We start from the raw sequence: 17,500 nt of genomic DNA on the forward strand, positions 1-17,500 counted from the left end.
CTGCTGACAAGCTGGTATATGATCAATTATGTACGTTATTGAACATGTACTTCACTGGAACATTATATATATATAATGTTCTCCAGTCCCTCTGGAACGATGTACAAGAATACCATGCTGGTGCAACTGTTCAAGGGGCACCAGAAAACTTCAGTTGATATCCTACTTAAATTTATTACCACTGCAGAGGAAGAAAAAACCCATTTATGTCCCAAGCTCTTGACAACTTCAGTGCTCTCTGCTTCCCAACGGTATTCCTGTTTCTTTCCCTCATGCTGTATCAGTCTCACTCAAAACCTTGTGACTACCTTCCCTTCTCTTTTCTTCAAGTACTGATTCATTTTTAATCCTTTCCTCTAAAGCATGAAGTTTAAATATAGAATTTCTTTTTCCTTTCTTACTGAAACCATTGCTGAAAACTGCAACAGTCAATTCCCCACATTGGTGTTTTCCCTATTTTCTAATTAACTGGTCAAGAGCATCTTTTTATCTTAGTCCCACCTTAGCCTAATCTTTTTATAACAGCAGATAACATAAGCCTCTGAGAAGTGCCCATAGCTAATTCCAAGGATGTGCTCACTAATTCAGCAAAAATATTAAAAAGTAATACCAATAAAATAACATTTCAAACTTCTAAACTAAATAGAAACTATTATGTTTGGAACCTAACAATAGCAAGTATGGAAAGCATCAGCCACTTTTCTGGAGAAAAAAATATTATTTTAATATTTTAAACTGTTGTGCTCAAAAGACAAGTATGAGTGCAAACTTCTAATAAACCACATCCAAATTAATTCAGGATACCATGAAGAACAAAGAAATTTGATTTCAAAGAGTATGTGAAATTAGAAGCAATACAAGTTAAAAAAAGGCATCTTAAGTTCTCTCTCTTAAGTTTTAACATGAATTTTGACAGTATTATATGAAAGCTTAAGCTAAAAAGCTTTTACAGTATGTAATAGCCAGTTTTGCATTAAGAAAATTAAGTTTTACATCAAGCATTTGGGAGGAACACCCTATATACTATTTGACCCTCTATTCAAAACAGATTTTGTAAATTTATCTGTGCTCTTCATGCTCATGGAGATGTCTCCTTTTCCTTAAAAAGCTTCTGTTTGTTTTCAACAGCCATTGCTAATTGGTTCCAGAGTTAGTATACAGTTTGTAGATTATATCCTAAATAATAACAATGGACTTACCCTTAAAGACTCCTGGAATGAGGAGGCCTGGTACTGTGCATATTTAGCAATTGTTGTATGAGATCTACTGCTTTCACAACGCCAGATTTTCTTTGTTCCAGTGGGGTCCCAGTTTTCATCTGCTGGCTGCAGTAGCTGTGTCCTCACTTCTACTATGTGTTCATTATTTGCTTCTACCAATGTCTTAGTAGAGAAGAGTCCTAGATCTAATAAATAGGAATGAAATTCATAAGTGACAGCAAAAATACAATAAAAAGTTTCAAGAAAAGAAGACATTAATACCTGAAGTTACCTAAAGGTTTAAACTAAAGCATTTTTTCCCTTTAGCCTTCATAACACAGCCAACCTGTAGGTTAAGAATTAACACACACGAATAATACTCAAAAAGCTTTTCTGCACACAACAGTAGATGCTTAGAAAAAACTTGGCAGCTACTGTATGGACCATATTCTAAGAAACATTTTACATGACTTCTGTAAACAAATCTGCAAACAATGTTTAAATCTATTACCAATAAAGTATTTTTCAGACTACAGTTTTATGAATGCATTTCCATCATATAACACATTTCCTACCAGCAATAATAATTTTGCTATCTACAGAGTTCAAAATATTGCACACAGTCAGATATATATCATCAAATCTAAGCACAAAGACATGCAGCCATAGTTCTCGTAGGAAGAAAGTCTATCTGTAAGATTCCATATCCACATCTCAGCTCCTCTCTGTGCTCAACAAAATCTGTTGGATTTTTAGGGGTTTTTCTGTGGAGATGATCAAGATTAGAAACAACAGCAAACTGAGAAATGACACATTACCCTAACTACTTGGAATACACAAGTAATACAGCATTACAGAAATAAAACAGCCACTTCTAAGAACTGAGAGACTTCTTTTTAAAACAAATACGTTTTTTTCCAAAGTAAAAAAAAAAACTTAGAAAGTAAACTTACCTAATTTAAGCGCTCCAGCAAGGCCACGTATTACAGTAACAGGGTTGTTTGGATTTGTACAAAATTGATGTAAAGGTGGAAAGAAAGCATCTCGTTTATTTTCCAACTGTAAAATTGAATATTAGATGTCAGGTGAACTTAGGCTCCTTATTCGTAAAATAAGAAACAATAGTAAAAAAAAGTGAAACAACAGAAAGAAGACAGGAACATTCCCCTGTACTGTGGGGAATGAACAGGTACATCATTCAACCATTTCCATGTTAAAAGCTAGGTTCACTCCTGAAATTGATTTGTTACTGCAATTTATTCCTCGGCATAAATTAGTCCCAGGTTGCTTCAGCTTTTGCAACTCGAGTTTCCTGCAGTTTATTTCTTTATCTGACAGTAACCTTGTACATTCTCTAAATCTACAGAATTTTCTGAAGAGCAAGATAATACACTAACTTAATTTACAGGTCAAAAAAGCTCATTCTACAGATGATGTTCTTAACATCACCTCAGCTTTTATTTATTTTTCTTTACTATATTTTGAAGCAGATTGTTAGGAGATTTTAGTTTAATTACTTGCTCATTTATACCTAAACTGTCACTTGCAAAAAATGTAAATATCTATTTGAAATATTGTATGTTGTATGCCATGAACTGTTTTGCTTATTCTGCCAATATTTTGTGTATTTAAAAATAAACAAAAATATTCTGAAGCTGTTTTTCCTCCTGTTTACTGAAATTCTTAATTTAGAAGTACTTTAAGAGTCAAACTAAGTCTCAAGATTTTCTTTAAGGTTAGCATTTTCCTGCTTATACACTAGCTGGGAGAGCACTGTAATTAGAACTAAGCTGTGAATAGTGCATCTTTAAAATAATAACATTATGTAATTCAGATATCCACATAATTACAAAAAACAGTCACCAATGTACTTCTACATTAGATTTACTTACATAAATACTAGGTGTAGGTGGATTCAGCTTGTCCTTTGGCAAGGGAGGGTACGGTGGAGGCGGTGGTCGTGGAGGTGGGCATTTATCCAATAGAATACTACTGTTAGATAAGCCGTTTTTACCCAGATTCCTAAAAGGAAAGAAGAGCTGCCTCTGTCAATATTTGACATATAAACTGTATGTATATTGGCGTCATCTCTTCTTCAAAATAATGATGTATAAGGAGAAACTGTAATTCAAGATGCAAATAAAGCCCATATATTTTATTTGAGAATTCTTGGTGTATAATTTTACAATATTCAAAATAATTCCCACCTTGCCTGCCAAATCTGTAACATTACCACTATTAATTAAAAATACAGCCATTTTAAATAAAAGCAAGTATGACGCGTTTGACAACATTTAACACAGATAGCAGGTTTCAACTAGGAAGAGGGAAGCAGCTTATTAGGTCGGCACTGACTGGTGGATGATGAATTCATAGCAGCTGAGATAAAGCAGTCCGGTTACGCTGTGCACATCACTGTGGCAGAGCACAAAGTCAGAAAATGACAATGCCTCAGCCAAAAAACTGCTGAGTCACAAAACCCAACTACAACTACACTAACGGCTCAAAATTGAACAACCACCTACCCCTCTCCAATTTGCACATTTTGAAGCCAGAAGGAGCCACTGCTGCATAATCCATTTGTCTGAACACCAGAGGAAAGGACCTACCCTGAGCAAGTTGCTGTGTCAACACCTGTACATCTACCTGAGTGAGAATCTTGCTTGCTGTATTTGCAGCCTTTCTCTGGAGATTTCCAGATGTGGATAACCCACCATATGTGTGTTAACTTTTCTATAGCAGATGACCTGAAAAATCCGCATTCTGAGCTTAGCCTGTGTTCAATTTCCAGGCACTATCACCAGGAAAGTATTTATTAACAACACCATCCCTTTACATTTTTGTTTGTTAAAAATGACTCAACTACTTCAAAATTCTTCAAACTAACCACGATTCAAATCCTTCTTCTAACCTCACTTGATTCACTAGATGTTGTTACCACCTCTCAACACCACACAAAATGGGATAATTTTAAGGCATAATTTAGTCATGTATCTTCATAAAACTCGTTGGTTACAGGAAAGTTCTTCTGGTAACAACAGTCTTCAGCAGAAAACACATCTGACTTATATTAAATGAAACTCCTAGCAATAGAGCTTGTCTCTAAAACCCAGAAACTGTGATATTGGTACTGAGAAACATCGTAGAGCTGGGCGCTGGCACGTGAGAGCACTGCTTCAGATCAAGCTACCCCAAACCACGAGTAAGATGGACTTGGGGCTTGAGATTCAGATCAGACTGACTGTTCTGACAAACACTTCAAAGAAAATGAGCATACATCTCACCTACCCCAGGCTGCAGCAAAGACGAGCATCCTGAGAAACTGGTGCTCATCACGACAAACAAGTCAGTCATTCAGTTCAGAACTTACACCAGCTTTCTAACTCATATGCTGCTCTCCTCTGACAGAAGATCAGAGACCTATTTAACAACTGTCTCCAAAGCACGCCTGTCAAAATACCAAACACAGCTTAATCCTTGTGCTAGGGGAGTCTAATGCCAGAGTAGATTGCAACTTCAAAAGAACTGAGAGAGCTTTGATTTGGCATAATCCAGCTTGGCAAAAACCTTCCTGATCAATGCCTAATGTCTGATGTAGTTCTTGCAAAGACCCTATTGCCCCCCACCAGTTGAAAAAACAAATGGCAATATAAAATCACCATCACCCAAAGAAATTTATTGACCACAGTTGTGTGAATCTGAGATTCAGACCATCTACACAAAGTGAAACTATAATCTGAATAGCAGGTATTAGAAGTAACTATAATCTTCGCATTACCAAACTGAAGAATAAAACCAAGAAAAGCAAATGCATAGTATTAAAAATCAAAGACAACCGTGACAAAATTCAGTTTGACTTGCTAAACAGTTCTCAGGCAATTTCTGAGGCAAAGAAGATGAGAAAGACTGAACCTGAAGAAGGAGAGACATTGCTCAGAACTAGCGTGCCCTAAGCTACTGTAGTCCCCACAAGATGATAATCAGCACAGCAAAAGCTCAGTAAAGCCAGGGTACGTGGGGTCTTCAGGGAAGGGGGACAACAGAGAAAGGAGAAACTCCTGTACGCTTAGAGAAGTTACAGGTCTGAAAAGGCAGAGGAGATACAGAAGAAAGCAGACAGTACAGAGGAAAAGAACAGAGATATTGCATAAACCCACCACTTGAAGCTGATACTACCAAATGCATGCCATAGTTTCCAATTAAGTTACTAAAACCCTGTGTGGAAATTTCAAGAAAGGAAAGGGGCCAAAGAAAAGCAAAGCTGAGATAGGGAAATACTTGTAATTCAAGTGGCACAGCAAACAGATGGGCAGAAGATTTGAAGTTGTCTTTAACAGACCAGTTTCACTCTTGCCATCTTTTTTTGTCCATGAATCAGAGTCACTTACTATTAATAACAACATAAGAGAGCCATTAAAGAATAACACTGTTAATTAAGCATGTGCAAGACAGAGCAATGGAAATTATAAAAAACACCACAGAAGTACTAAAAAGATTTGCTACTGGCATCTGAAATGAAGAGGTGTGAGTATCCACTGCCAGCCTCTTCACCTCTGGAAATACAGAACTACGGCCAGTGCGAGGAAAGCAAAAGTCCCTTTTTGACCACAGCAACCGTGAGGAAAATCTCACACATCTCTGTTTCAGGAGCCTATTTTTTGTGAGAGGATTTCATACCAGCTGGAAGAGGCAACAGATGAGAAAACAAGCTTGATTTAGGCCCCGAAAAGAAACTGGATGCCCAGTCACCTAACAACACCACAACGGAGGAATGAAGAGAAGGACAGACTTAATTCATTTAAACTGATTTTACAGAGGGAATTGGCTTTTCATAGACTGTGCAGGCAAGAGAACACCCTTCATTCCCGCAGAGTGGGCAGAGAAGGTGGGAGCAGCTGCTGGCCTCAGAAAGGTAAGGACAGGGGCGCACCACTGACGGGCAGCACTGCCCTGAGCCAAAGCTGCAGCTCAGCTCAGCCCACTGCAATTTGCTCGATGGGTAAAAGCAACAACTCCTGCAGCTGCTTTATCCTGAGGACCAAACTGGAACTGCCACGCTTATGAGTGACACCAACCGCTATGGATGAAACAGGTGCCGGGATTTCACGTAATTGAGGGATCTCTTGAATAACCAATCACCGGATTCATTAAAACAACCCTTTTTTTTCCATTTTACTGCTTTCTAGGATCACTCCCACACTTTCTAAAAACAGTTTACAGCCTTCAGTCTTTGAGAACAACCTCCCCTCTGGCTGTACCAGAGCACACAGTTTACCAGAACCAGAGGTGTGACCCAGTTTGCTTTGCAACAGTCACCAGTCCTCTTATAGTTATATAGCACTCAACCTCCAGTCTGTGCTTTTAGGAAATATTAGCATGAATAATTTAATGTAATCTAGGGATTTCATGACAAATGGAGACTGATGGCTTAGCCTGAGATGATGCCTTCATCAGTCTACCACGCTTCTTCCCTTGAGTTTACTGTTTTCACTGCATGGACAACCCAGTAGCTTGTTGTGCAGCTGGGACATCCCTGCCCCATGGGAAGACGGATTCCAGGTGCTCCAGCCTTAGAGACTCCCCTGTTGGAGCCCTACGTCACTATCAAAAACTAAATAAAACAAGACCAAAATCTGATCCCAAGGCAACATCACTGAGACATTCACAATTACACGAAACATTATCAGTTAGCTGCTATACACTTGATAGGTACTGTACTGACATCCTGGTTGACTAGAAAAAAGATATCATGCAAGTTTAAATCCAACTGTTACACAGCTGTATTAATTTTAACTCTGTTTTATGATACAAACTCTCAACTACATCAAGAATATTAAAGTTAACATGACAAACTTATTTTCCAAGAACCAGGACTCATTATCATCAATTACTATCCTTTACATTTATTAATCAACTCAATCATTTTATTATTTCGCTCAAGCCTACTGTCAGACTGAGAGGATTACATTCATTTCTCAGAAAGTAGTTCCACAGTGCTTTTCAAGTCCTCTGGAACTTTTTCTCTTTTCCAAAAACTAGAAAATAAAATCTGTATGAATGATAAACAATTCTCTGGCCTGCTCTTTCAGCGCTCATGGATGTATGCTATCCCAGCCTCCGACTTAAAAATGCCAAATTTAAGTACAACTACTGTTTAACCTTCTCCTTGATTATTGTGAAAACAGAGAGTGTGTTATCATACATCCCATGATGTGAACATCATATCTGCCTTTTTCCCAAGCACAGAACAAAAATATTTACTGAAGTCTCTTGCCTTGACTATTGTAATAGTACAATCGTTAAGCATTACTGGGTTTTGTGTTTCTTCTTTTTCATTCTTGGCTATAGTTTTCATCTTCCAAACTTCATTTCTGAGTTTTCTAGAATTCTTAGCTTCAGTACTTTTAAAAATATTTCCCCTTTTTGTTTTTAATTGGGAGATTGTGACTTTTTGAGAATAATGAAAAGTTCCTAAATAATTTCCAGTTATCTATGCATTTGGATTTTAGGTACACTTTACAGGCCAAAACAGAGTAAGTTACAATCGTTTGTGCCTAAGCAGTTATTTTTGTTGTGAAGTCAGTCTGTTTAAGTAGATTATTATTTGGGGATTAGCTGCATGAGTATTAACAAGGTTTTACTGCTCAAGAGATTATATAGTTATTCTGAAGAACGAAAGTAATACCCTCTCTTCCCCAAATAAACATCACATTTAACATGAATATAAGGAACTGTATATTTACGTGACACTCTACCTCAAATCTATCAAAATTAATTAATCTACAAAGAAGAATGAACAAAACATTTTAAAAGTGTGCCTGCAGAAAGAATCAGTTGAAGCACTGGGATGCACAGTACTTACTTGACCCAGTCCAGATTCAAAACAGAAATACCCGGCCTTTCTTAACAACTAGCGGGTACAATTAATTGCTTTCATACTGCAAGTTATTACAAAACCACAGAAAAATGCCTGTCAACACCCATCACCCTGGGAAGGAGGCGGTTACTCACAACTCTAACTCGGGCTCTCTGAGGCTCACCTCCCCAAGCTCCTTCTATAGCCAGCAGAGAGAAAGATGAGCTCTTAAAGGGGAACATAAAGAAGTTAAGTCAAGCTTACATTATGCTTAAATGCAAGTAATGCCAGATAATTATACAACCTGTTTCTCATGCAATTCTTTACCACAGCCTTTCACAACCAGGTACTAGCTGGCAATACTCCCAGCGATCTTTCTTTTTAAACCTACAGAAAATCCTACAATAGAATTGTGGATTTTCTCATTATGCAAATCTATTTCTAATAATTTTTGAATTCTGTTCTGGTTTTGACCTCAGCAGTATAGGTTGGCAGTGAATTTCATAGGTTAATTACATGCTATGTAAGAAGTAATGTTCCTTTTTTCTTTTCTTAATGACTTTTACATCTTTCTACTTCATTTGCTAATCACCTTGTTCTTAGGCTATATAAGATGAACAGAATCACATTAATGACTTGTGTAAGAAAAGCATTATAATAAGTGATACCAAACTTTTTCATACACTTGCCTTCCTCCTAAACTATAAATATTTCCCATGTTTTTTTTACTCCCAGATAATTCTGCTTCCTAGACTTCTGTATTTGCCTTTAAAAAAAAAAAAAAAAGGAATGTCTTACTCTAAGCAGGGTTTAGCTTGTGAAATCACAGTATTTCAAATTTTATTCTTAAACCTTTTGCTATGGTGAAGTTGACTTGCCAGAAGTAATGTGCCTTTAGAGCAACTGACCAATTTTGCCTTCAAGCCAAGAAAGTCCTTTGCTTACAGACAAAGCAAACTCCCAATAAAACAAGAATTGCTTTTGTTGGTTTTGTTTTTAAGAACAAAACACAAACTTAATCCAGCTCCTTTCTCCAAAAAGTACTTCCCCTCAAATAGAACTAGGCTCTTTGCCCCTTAGTCGCAGAGTTCCCAAACCAGTGATTCATTAATTGACTTCACAAAGCAGGCTTAATTGCTGGGGAGCAGCACCTTCAGAAAGATCAGCCCAAGTTTGCTTCTGCCCCAGGCTTCAACACGGAGCCCACCGAGCAACGAGGTGCCCATCCGCTTTAGCCTCTGTATCGCCCTTCCCTCTCCTCCGTGTGAAGCTGATTTCCCGTGCTTGTCTCCACGCTGGCCATTTATCAGACCCTTTTCCAGACTGCTTAGTCCAAACTATCTTCTGTTTGCCATCCCATACTTCTAAGTATAGGTCCCTTGAGAGGCAGCTGATCTCTCCTGGTCTCCCATCACTTTCTTTTTTCAGTGGATTGCCCTCTCCTCTTTTTGCACACCAAGCAAAAAGAACTGTAAGACGGCACCTTAGCCTCTTCTAATACGCATTACCATCAAGCCTAGACCTCATTTGCCTTCCCCAATTAAGCCAAATCAGTAAAGCTTTCAAGTTCAGAAAGGCCTTAAGTGTTTTCAAATTAGTCTTCCCACATATCACTGTAAAAATGACAACAGCAACTTTCAGCTGACACAAAGTTGCCCAGTTATCCAGCTGGGCTCTTCGGAATTGCTCTTGCACGGACTTCTCTACGTCCATTATCAGACAAAAGGTTCGTTTGGAGCTTTGCTTGGAGGACCTCTTGCACGGACTTCTCTACGTCATTATCAGACAAAAGGTTCGTTTGGAGCTTTGCCTGTTCTTTCAAGGCTGTGAACAAGATTTAATAAATAATGATTAAAAAAATAACTAAGCTATTTCTTATTTCTTTTATGAAAAACAAGTCAATTCAGGAACTTCTCTGCACTGCTTAAAGGAAGAACTTGACTGCACATTGGTTTTAGAAAGGGCAAGTGATGGACCCTCTTAACTGAGACCAATACTGGATTTTTAACATGACTCCTCTGGGATGTTAATTAGATGAACCAGTTGAAACACAGAGCTAGAAATCAGCTGGTTTCACTTCAGTAGAAATAAACAGCTGGAGTGTTAAACCTCAAGCCTTGTGATAACGTTTCATTAATTCTCCTTTCAGAAGGATTGCTCACAGGGAAAAGATACTTACATTTCTAAGAGTACTGAAAAGAGCTTTTGATAACAAGTCTTTTTAAGGAGAGCTGATACACAACTAGACAAAGCAGCACACTCTTCTGTTTTTCCCACGTGTTAACAATCAGTTTATCCAATAACAAACTCAGAGCAGCTATTCCTAGAGTATTTTCTTTTAATCACATGGTTTTAATTTATGCTCAAAATTACTTGTTTGGTTTTGTTGGTTTTTTTTTTTTTTTAAATTACCTCAACAGGGGATTTTCTTTAGGAATCTAAGGAAGGATAATTAATTGAATAGTACACTCTTTTATCTGTTAGTTTGCTCAGAGGCTTAAAGAAATTCAGTTTACTATGTAGACAGTTTACCAAACATATTAATTCAGTTGTTTTATAACCACCTTGAAATATACTGTTGCGATCAGTTATACTTTTTTACAAATCAAATCACACTTACGCTTCCCAGAATCACCTCCTCAATTCTCTTCCATCAGTAGACTCCAACAGCAGTTTAACAAGATGAGCACACTTGTTACCCTACTGTTCTCCAGAACAGCATCTTAATGAGATTTGCATATTTTAGTCAATAGCTCAGCTACCGCATTTCTAAATTCCTTGCAGCTTTTCAATGAATGTTGTCTAGCCCTTCAAGGGAAGCTCCTTGTAGAAGTATCAATTGCTATGCCAGCACCTTCTCTTTGACCCCTTCTCAGCCTCCTAAACAACCTCATTTCACCCCATGAATAGAATAGGTCTCTGTTAAATATTTCCTCAACGTTCTCACCGAGGAAGATGGATATAAAGAAACTTTTCAGCCTCTGCAATGATCTTGCCCTACTTAAGCACACACTTCAGTCTTTGGCAAAACAAAACATTTACTAAGTCTGTTCCTACAGATCAGACAACCTATTCACATATAATGAAAAAAGAATCAAATGGAGTTTTGTATCTGGCATGTGCTTTGCATTTCATGAAACAAAGCATCTCCTTTCACCTAATGGCTTCACTTCAGCAGCTTTTATTAAGATGACACTTGTTTACATAAAGCAAAATTACAATCTCCCAGCATTTATTTTTGCCTGACTACTTCTGTTTTTGTTTTATTGTAATGCATGATTTCTGAACCCCTTTTCTATTAATTGCTTTTACCTTAAAAAGCACCAAACTTCCATATCTCTGATGTTCCTCTGTTCTTAAGCAACAAGCAAAATCCTAGCAAGATTACAAACAAGTCAGGGTTTGGTGGTTAGGATTACCATGTTGCTTCCTGATAAAATCCCTCCTGTGCAATGAGGAACTCCATTATCCCGCAGTTTGCCATCCTGCAGTAGGTCAATTACAGTTACGCTGCAAATCAACTCTCGTGTGTTACTTAATCCCAAACTGTCAATAACCTCAGGTCTTTTGTGTTCTAAACACAAATTAACCTGTAGGGTCTAAAAGACATAAAAAATGGCTTCTCTTAGACAAGACTTTTTTTAAACCAGTAAGGATTTGAAAAATAAATTATTTAACAAACAGACTTCTGAGGAATTTCAATGTGATTTACAAGTAACAAACACTCTGGTTTTGAAGTAAGCATATAGTAAACACAGCCAAATGCAGAATAATGAGGAGGAAAATAAAAACAAATAATCTAGAGCTCCAGCTATAAAAAAGCAAGGTCCATCCACCTGTTCCTACCTGCTAAAATGTTTTTCCCTAGAGAATACCATCAGGACAATAGGGCAACAGACTGTATCAAGTAAGTATTGTCAGATAGCAAGAAGAGTATGCCAGAAGACGTCAGAATATAATTATCCACATTAGAGATGAAGCTGGAAAGTCTTTCTGAACGTATGATATGAAATAAGGGTATGTATGCAACAACTGGCAAATAATAATACATTTAAGGCCCAGTCCACTGTAGCTGCAATATAAAAAAAACTAATACTACAGGACAACTCCCCTCTCCCTGTGCATGAAGTTTATTCTAGCACAGGTGTTTGGGGTTTTGATTGTTTTTTTAAGGAAGAAAATAAAACAATTATTTTCATGTTTCTGTTGTGCATAGCCCTTCTGAAATGTTTACAATAATTATAAAAATCAACATTTTTGGTTACATATTCAGTTTTGTACCTCAAGACACTGCTTACAGAGATAGCACGCAAATGTAATCAGTACTATGGGAAGTACTTCCAATTCTTTGTTTTTGCATTACCTTACACTGTGTTAAAATAGAAGTTAACACGCAGTATTGAGGTTCATAGTATCTATTAGTATATAAAATTCTTCTATTCTACTATGTGTAGAGGTTGACTTATTTCACAAATAAGCAGGGCTTTCCACGGAGTATCTTTCAGTATCCTCCCCTCTAGACATTTTTCCCTGTGTCAATCATGTACACATGACAAGGGTGTTCTCCCCAGACATCTGCTCCTGAGCCATCACGTGCATGCATGTACACACACCTTCAAACCCAACACGTTTTAAAACAAAGTGAGGGCTAATCAACTAGTTAGTACATGACTGGGATAGCCTTGTCCTAAAATTTATGCATGTGAACTGTAAGACATATAAGGATGGTAGGAAAAAAGCTATTAATATATTATCTAGTGGTTATATTATATAAAGTTATTATTTCTATTAGTGTGAAACAAAAAATGTAGACAGGACCTTTTCCCTAACAGGTAACCAGCCCTAGCACAGGTCAGGAAGAGTAATGTGAACATTTTCACATACAGGAAATTGTCTGCCTGGCTGTCTACACTTTAGGTTTACCCTAAAAATGTGGCAATTGGTACCTTGTTGCCAATCCCACAAAATTTCTCAGGATCTCTTATTATTAGAAGACATATGCAAACATTTTTGTTTGCAACATTTTCCTCTGACTAGGAAAGATCCTGCCTCTAAACTTTGTAAAGTAGTCCCAGCCCAGACTGAAGCATTTCTTGACCTCCAAGTTGCTAAAAAAACAAGTCTCTCCTCCACTTCTCCCACTGCTTATTTTTTTTAATATCCAGCTTCTAAGTCCCCTGCCTTGTGGAATTAAGGTGCAGATGGGCTGAAGAGGGAGCTCTCAATCTCTACTCAGTAAGAAAGAAAATAAAAGGCACATCTAACACTTTTTGAGCTGTCTGCAAACTCTATGGGGCAAAGTATTAGCTTACCTCCCTTGAGAAATGATTACATGAGCCTGGGAAAAAAGAAAAATTTTATGAACCCAAGTGAAACACTGTAGAAAAAGACAAGAGAGCTGGTCACCACATTAGGAAGTACTTTTTTAAGGGTCAATATTTCGAAATTAGGTTCCCTGAATACTGTTAGAAGCTTTTATGCACGATTTAAAGCAGAACTTGGTATCATCCCAGTAAGCTAAAGAAAGCACAGCGGCAGTGTCCAGCCAAGCGAAAAGTAAACTTGACACACAGGTCACGGCAAAGGTCTAGAGGTTCTGGCCATGCTTAAAACTCAGCCCTTCTGCACTAAATTCACAAGTTCGAGTTGGAGTCTGTCAATAGTCTTTGGTGGCCAGATTTGCTTTGCCCCTCCTTAGGCAAGGCACAGCTAGGAACTCAGTAGCCCGTTTTCGGCAACGCTCAGTCATGCCTGTGACTTGCCGAAAAGCCAGCTGCTGGCACACCAGCCTGGGCAGAGCTACACACCGGCATCTCTGCATGGGTTCTCCAGCTCCAAGCACAGGAGGAGCAGCCTTGCACCCACCTGCCTGCTGCAGAGTTTATATCTGCTTAGAAAAGCCCCTGCAGATGCTTCTGTGCCACTCACAACAAATTTTTAAAATTTCTTTTGCCATAACAAAGCCACGGTTTTTAAAGTACAATAAAGACAGAAAAACACCCTTATTATCCTCCCTTTATTTTAGAAATTAAGTATCACTGGGAGTACTACCTCTATCAATGAGCACAAAGGCGAAGACTTGCATTTAAAAATGGTTTAGGATTTTTGTAGTAAAAATGCTCAACATTTTGCTACTGAACACAAATTGTAGATCTCACCTATAAAGAGCCTGATAAACAGCGTGCTAAAACAATAAAAATTCAACATTTGTCTAGAGGAACACACTTTCCATTACTCTTGCAAGAAGGCTGCGTGCAAATTTCTAAGTGAATTTTGAATAGTGATCAGCTAAACTTCAAGAAAGAACTGTAAGTCTGTAACAATTCTTTTCATGTGTATTTGTAATGCACTCATCCTGACACCACACAAGGAAGTTATTTTTATACTTCTACCAGCAAGAACACATACACAGTCCCAATTAAAAAAAGCCGTTAAAACTCTTCATTTTTATGAATGTAATAGGTGTAGAAACTTTGCTTGAAAATTAACATTACAAGACTATTTTGTCACCTTTCAAATATTAAAACTCCCTATAGGTTTTCTTTTTTCTCTCTTTTAGGAATTTATCTTTGTAACAGATACCTATAGACTACTGTACCATGACCAGTATTAGTCATCAAATCCCAGTACATTAGAAACTGGTAACTCTCAATCACAATAACAGATGCAGCTTTTTCGCATTTAGCTGACTTACGTGGGTGCAGTGAAAGAAGGATGTAAGCAAGCTTTTATCACCTTTTTAACATCAAAAAGGGTAATGCTCCAGAGCACCACATTTGCTGTATAATCCCAAACACAGTATTTTGGATTAAAATACATTGAGATGGTAAAAATTCCAACAAGCATTCTGACACCAGAAAAACACAGATAACATTTCAACTAGAAGAATTGTAAACACAGTTAAGAATGGAAAACAGCAGTTAAAAGAGTACAAACCAAAACATTCAGTAACCATGTGCTTATGATTCAAGGGACTTCTATGAACTTTAAAGGCATCTTACCTAACTTTTTCACAAATGGCAACAACTGTAAGACATGGATATAGAAATTACAGTGCTCTAAATGGTCATCTCAATTTCTCAGCATGCTTGGATTTCAAATAAAATTCTCTTGAGAAAGAAGGCAAATCTCTCCAAAGACTACCTAGAAAATCTAAGGGCTTGGAGACAGTCTAGGTAGGCTGTGAGCAGTAAGTACAAAGCGTCAATTTGCAAAGCTAACTACAATCTGACAGGCTCCCTGTTAGCACATGTAAGCATGAGCTCACCCTACATTTGAAGGAGAATTACTTTGGAAAAGCTTTGACTGAACTGTGTGTAGCAGAGTTTGCTCCCCTTTCAATGGAATAAACCATCTTATATTTAATATATATTAAGACTGGTAACATGGTGCATTAATACCGGACAGTTATGTTGAGTAAACACAGAGTTTACAGTTAACTAGCTTTCCCCTGTGGATAGTTGCAGCGTGTAACAACATAAAGCTGCCCATTTCCAAGGAGAGCTGACTGAATGTTTCAAACTTGTCGATGTAACTAACACATCATACTTTTGCCTGCCAGCCCATTCACGCTCCATAGGAACTCCAAAGTATCTATATAATCCAAAGCTTCGTAAAGGAACCTTCACCCTTCTATGTAAAGACAAAATTGGAAGCATTGCTGCCAGCTTCAATGGAAAACTAAGCCAGCCACTGAAATACTTTTCCATCTTCATCACTCATATTTTAAGTGTCAGCACTTGTAACATTGTCCATGAACAACTCCTACAATACTTTAAGATGCCTCAGGACCTCACTCTGATAATAAAATTTGTTCGGTGATGACACAGCACAGCGCGATAGTAAGAGCAACACTACATGCAGAGCTCTGCTATTGTGCAGGATGTCTAAACACAGGGCTTGTAAGTGGTATGGGGGGCAGAAAGTCTCAGAAGGTTGAGAATAATCACTGTCTTAGAAAAAGTGTTATTACTACTGTGGTAAAATACATCTTTCCTTGATGCAGAGGAGCCTATGAAATTATCCTTTTTATTGTTGGAGCCTATATCTAATGAGAGTTGGATTTGAAAGAGACTCTGAAAATGTGCTTGCTGGATATAACCATCAAATCCCAGCACTCTGACTTCTGCTGGAGGTTGCTACCCTCCGACAACTACACCAGTGCCACACCAATAACCCAAACTATGCCATCCTCACAGGCGCCTTTCCATTTCTTTTTCTTTGGAAAGAATGGAGGAGTTTACCTGCCATTTCTGGCGATTTAACAACACTGAGATAAGAAACAAATAGCTAAGACGCATATAGAAATGTCAAGGCCTGAAGCCTGGTGTTTCTGCTACACTGCTTTTTAGCAAGACAGACCTAGGAACCACCAGAAGTGTTAAGGGAATGAATGCATTTAAGCTGACTACATGGATATAAAATGTGTCTAATCAGTCTAGTGCCAACATGCCTGTCAAGAAGATGGGACTTATGCGTCAGAGATGAATGTTGGCAGATTTAGCTGCAGTAGTTTAAGATGTGATGTTATTGCCCTCAGTCCACCATCCTCCTCTGCCAGAGGCCACTGGCTGTTGCACAGGTGGCTAAATTTGCTGCATTTCTATACCACTATTTCACTGTATCTATACCACTGTAGCTTACAGTATAACATCTTTGCCAGAAGTCACTGCTAAGAAACATCATCTGAAACTTCTATAACCTAGTCTCCCACATTCCACGCTATCCTGTATTACTAGCAATGATGACACCGGGAAAACGCTGTGCAATTTGTATAATCACACTGACATCACTGCCACGTTTCCTAGTGGCTAGCTTCACTTTTTGTCCTAATCCATTATGCATCTGATCTAAAATTATTCAAGCTTACTGACTGAAGACAGAAACCGACAGTAACATACCTGCTCATCAACGGGAATATAACACGGACCACGACTTATACCTCTGAAGAGTCAAAACTATCCACACTGTAATGCAACAGACTTAGAACTAGCTGAAAGGCTGTGTTTTTAAAGCACAATCCACCACATGAACAGCTCCTATACTTGAGCTATAGGTACTGAAACTACCACTGTCAAAAAAGCCATCTCTGGTACAGAACTGGAAGGACAAGCTGATACACCAGATGGCTGTGTGACCACTCAGAGGAACACCAACAGGCAGGAGAAATGGGCCAACGGGAATCTCATGAATTTCAGCAAAAGGGAATGCCAAGTCCTGCACCAGGGGAAGAATAACCCCATGCAACAGTACATTAGAAAACAAACATTTTTACTTTAGGGGTGACAAAACACCAGAACAGGTTGTCCGGGCAGGTTTTGGAGTCTCCATCCTTGGAAATACTCAAAACCTGTCTGGACGTGGTCCTGAGCAACCTGCTTTAGTTGGCCCTGCTGTGAGCTGGGAGGTTGGATTAGGTGACCTCCAGAGGTCCCTTCCTGGACCT

The 17,500-nt window shown here is 38.2% G+C and overlaps 1 protein-coding gene across 10 annotated transcripts in view; it reads right to left on the reverse strand.

Moving 5' to 3' along the window:
• Nucleotides 1–17,500, reverse strand: part of KDM6A (lysine demethylase 6A) — a 119,813-nt gene that overhangs the window by 17,953 nt on the left and 84,360 nt on the right. For all 10 annotated transcript variants that reach the window (XM_009646994.2, XM_009646991.2, XM_035902394.1 and 7 more), the window contains 3 exons: nucleotides 3,092–3,221; nucleotides 2,153–2,258; nucleotides 1,200–1,405 (listed from right to left, as the gene is read on the reverse strand). In XM_009646994.2, coding sequence (XP_009645289.1) covers nucleotides 1,200–1,405; nucleotides 2,153–2,258; nucleotides 3,092–3,221 — 442 coding nt within the window. The remainder of the gene's footprint in view (nucleotides 1–1,199; nucleotides 1,406–2,152; nucleotides 2,259–3,091; nucleotides 3,222–17,500) is intronic.

This window comes from Egretta garzetta, unplaced genomic scaffold (assembly GCF_000687185.1).
Source record: "Egretta garzetta isolate BGI_Z169 unplaced genomic scaffold, ASM68718v1 scaffold1099, whole genome shotgun sequence".
Taxonomy (NCBI): domain Eukaryota; kingdom Metazoa; phylum Chordata; class Aves; order Pelecaniformes; family Ardeidae; genus Egretta; species Egretta garzetta.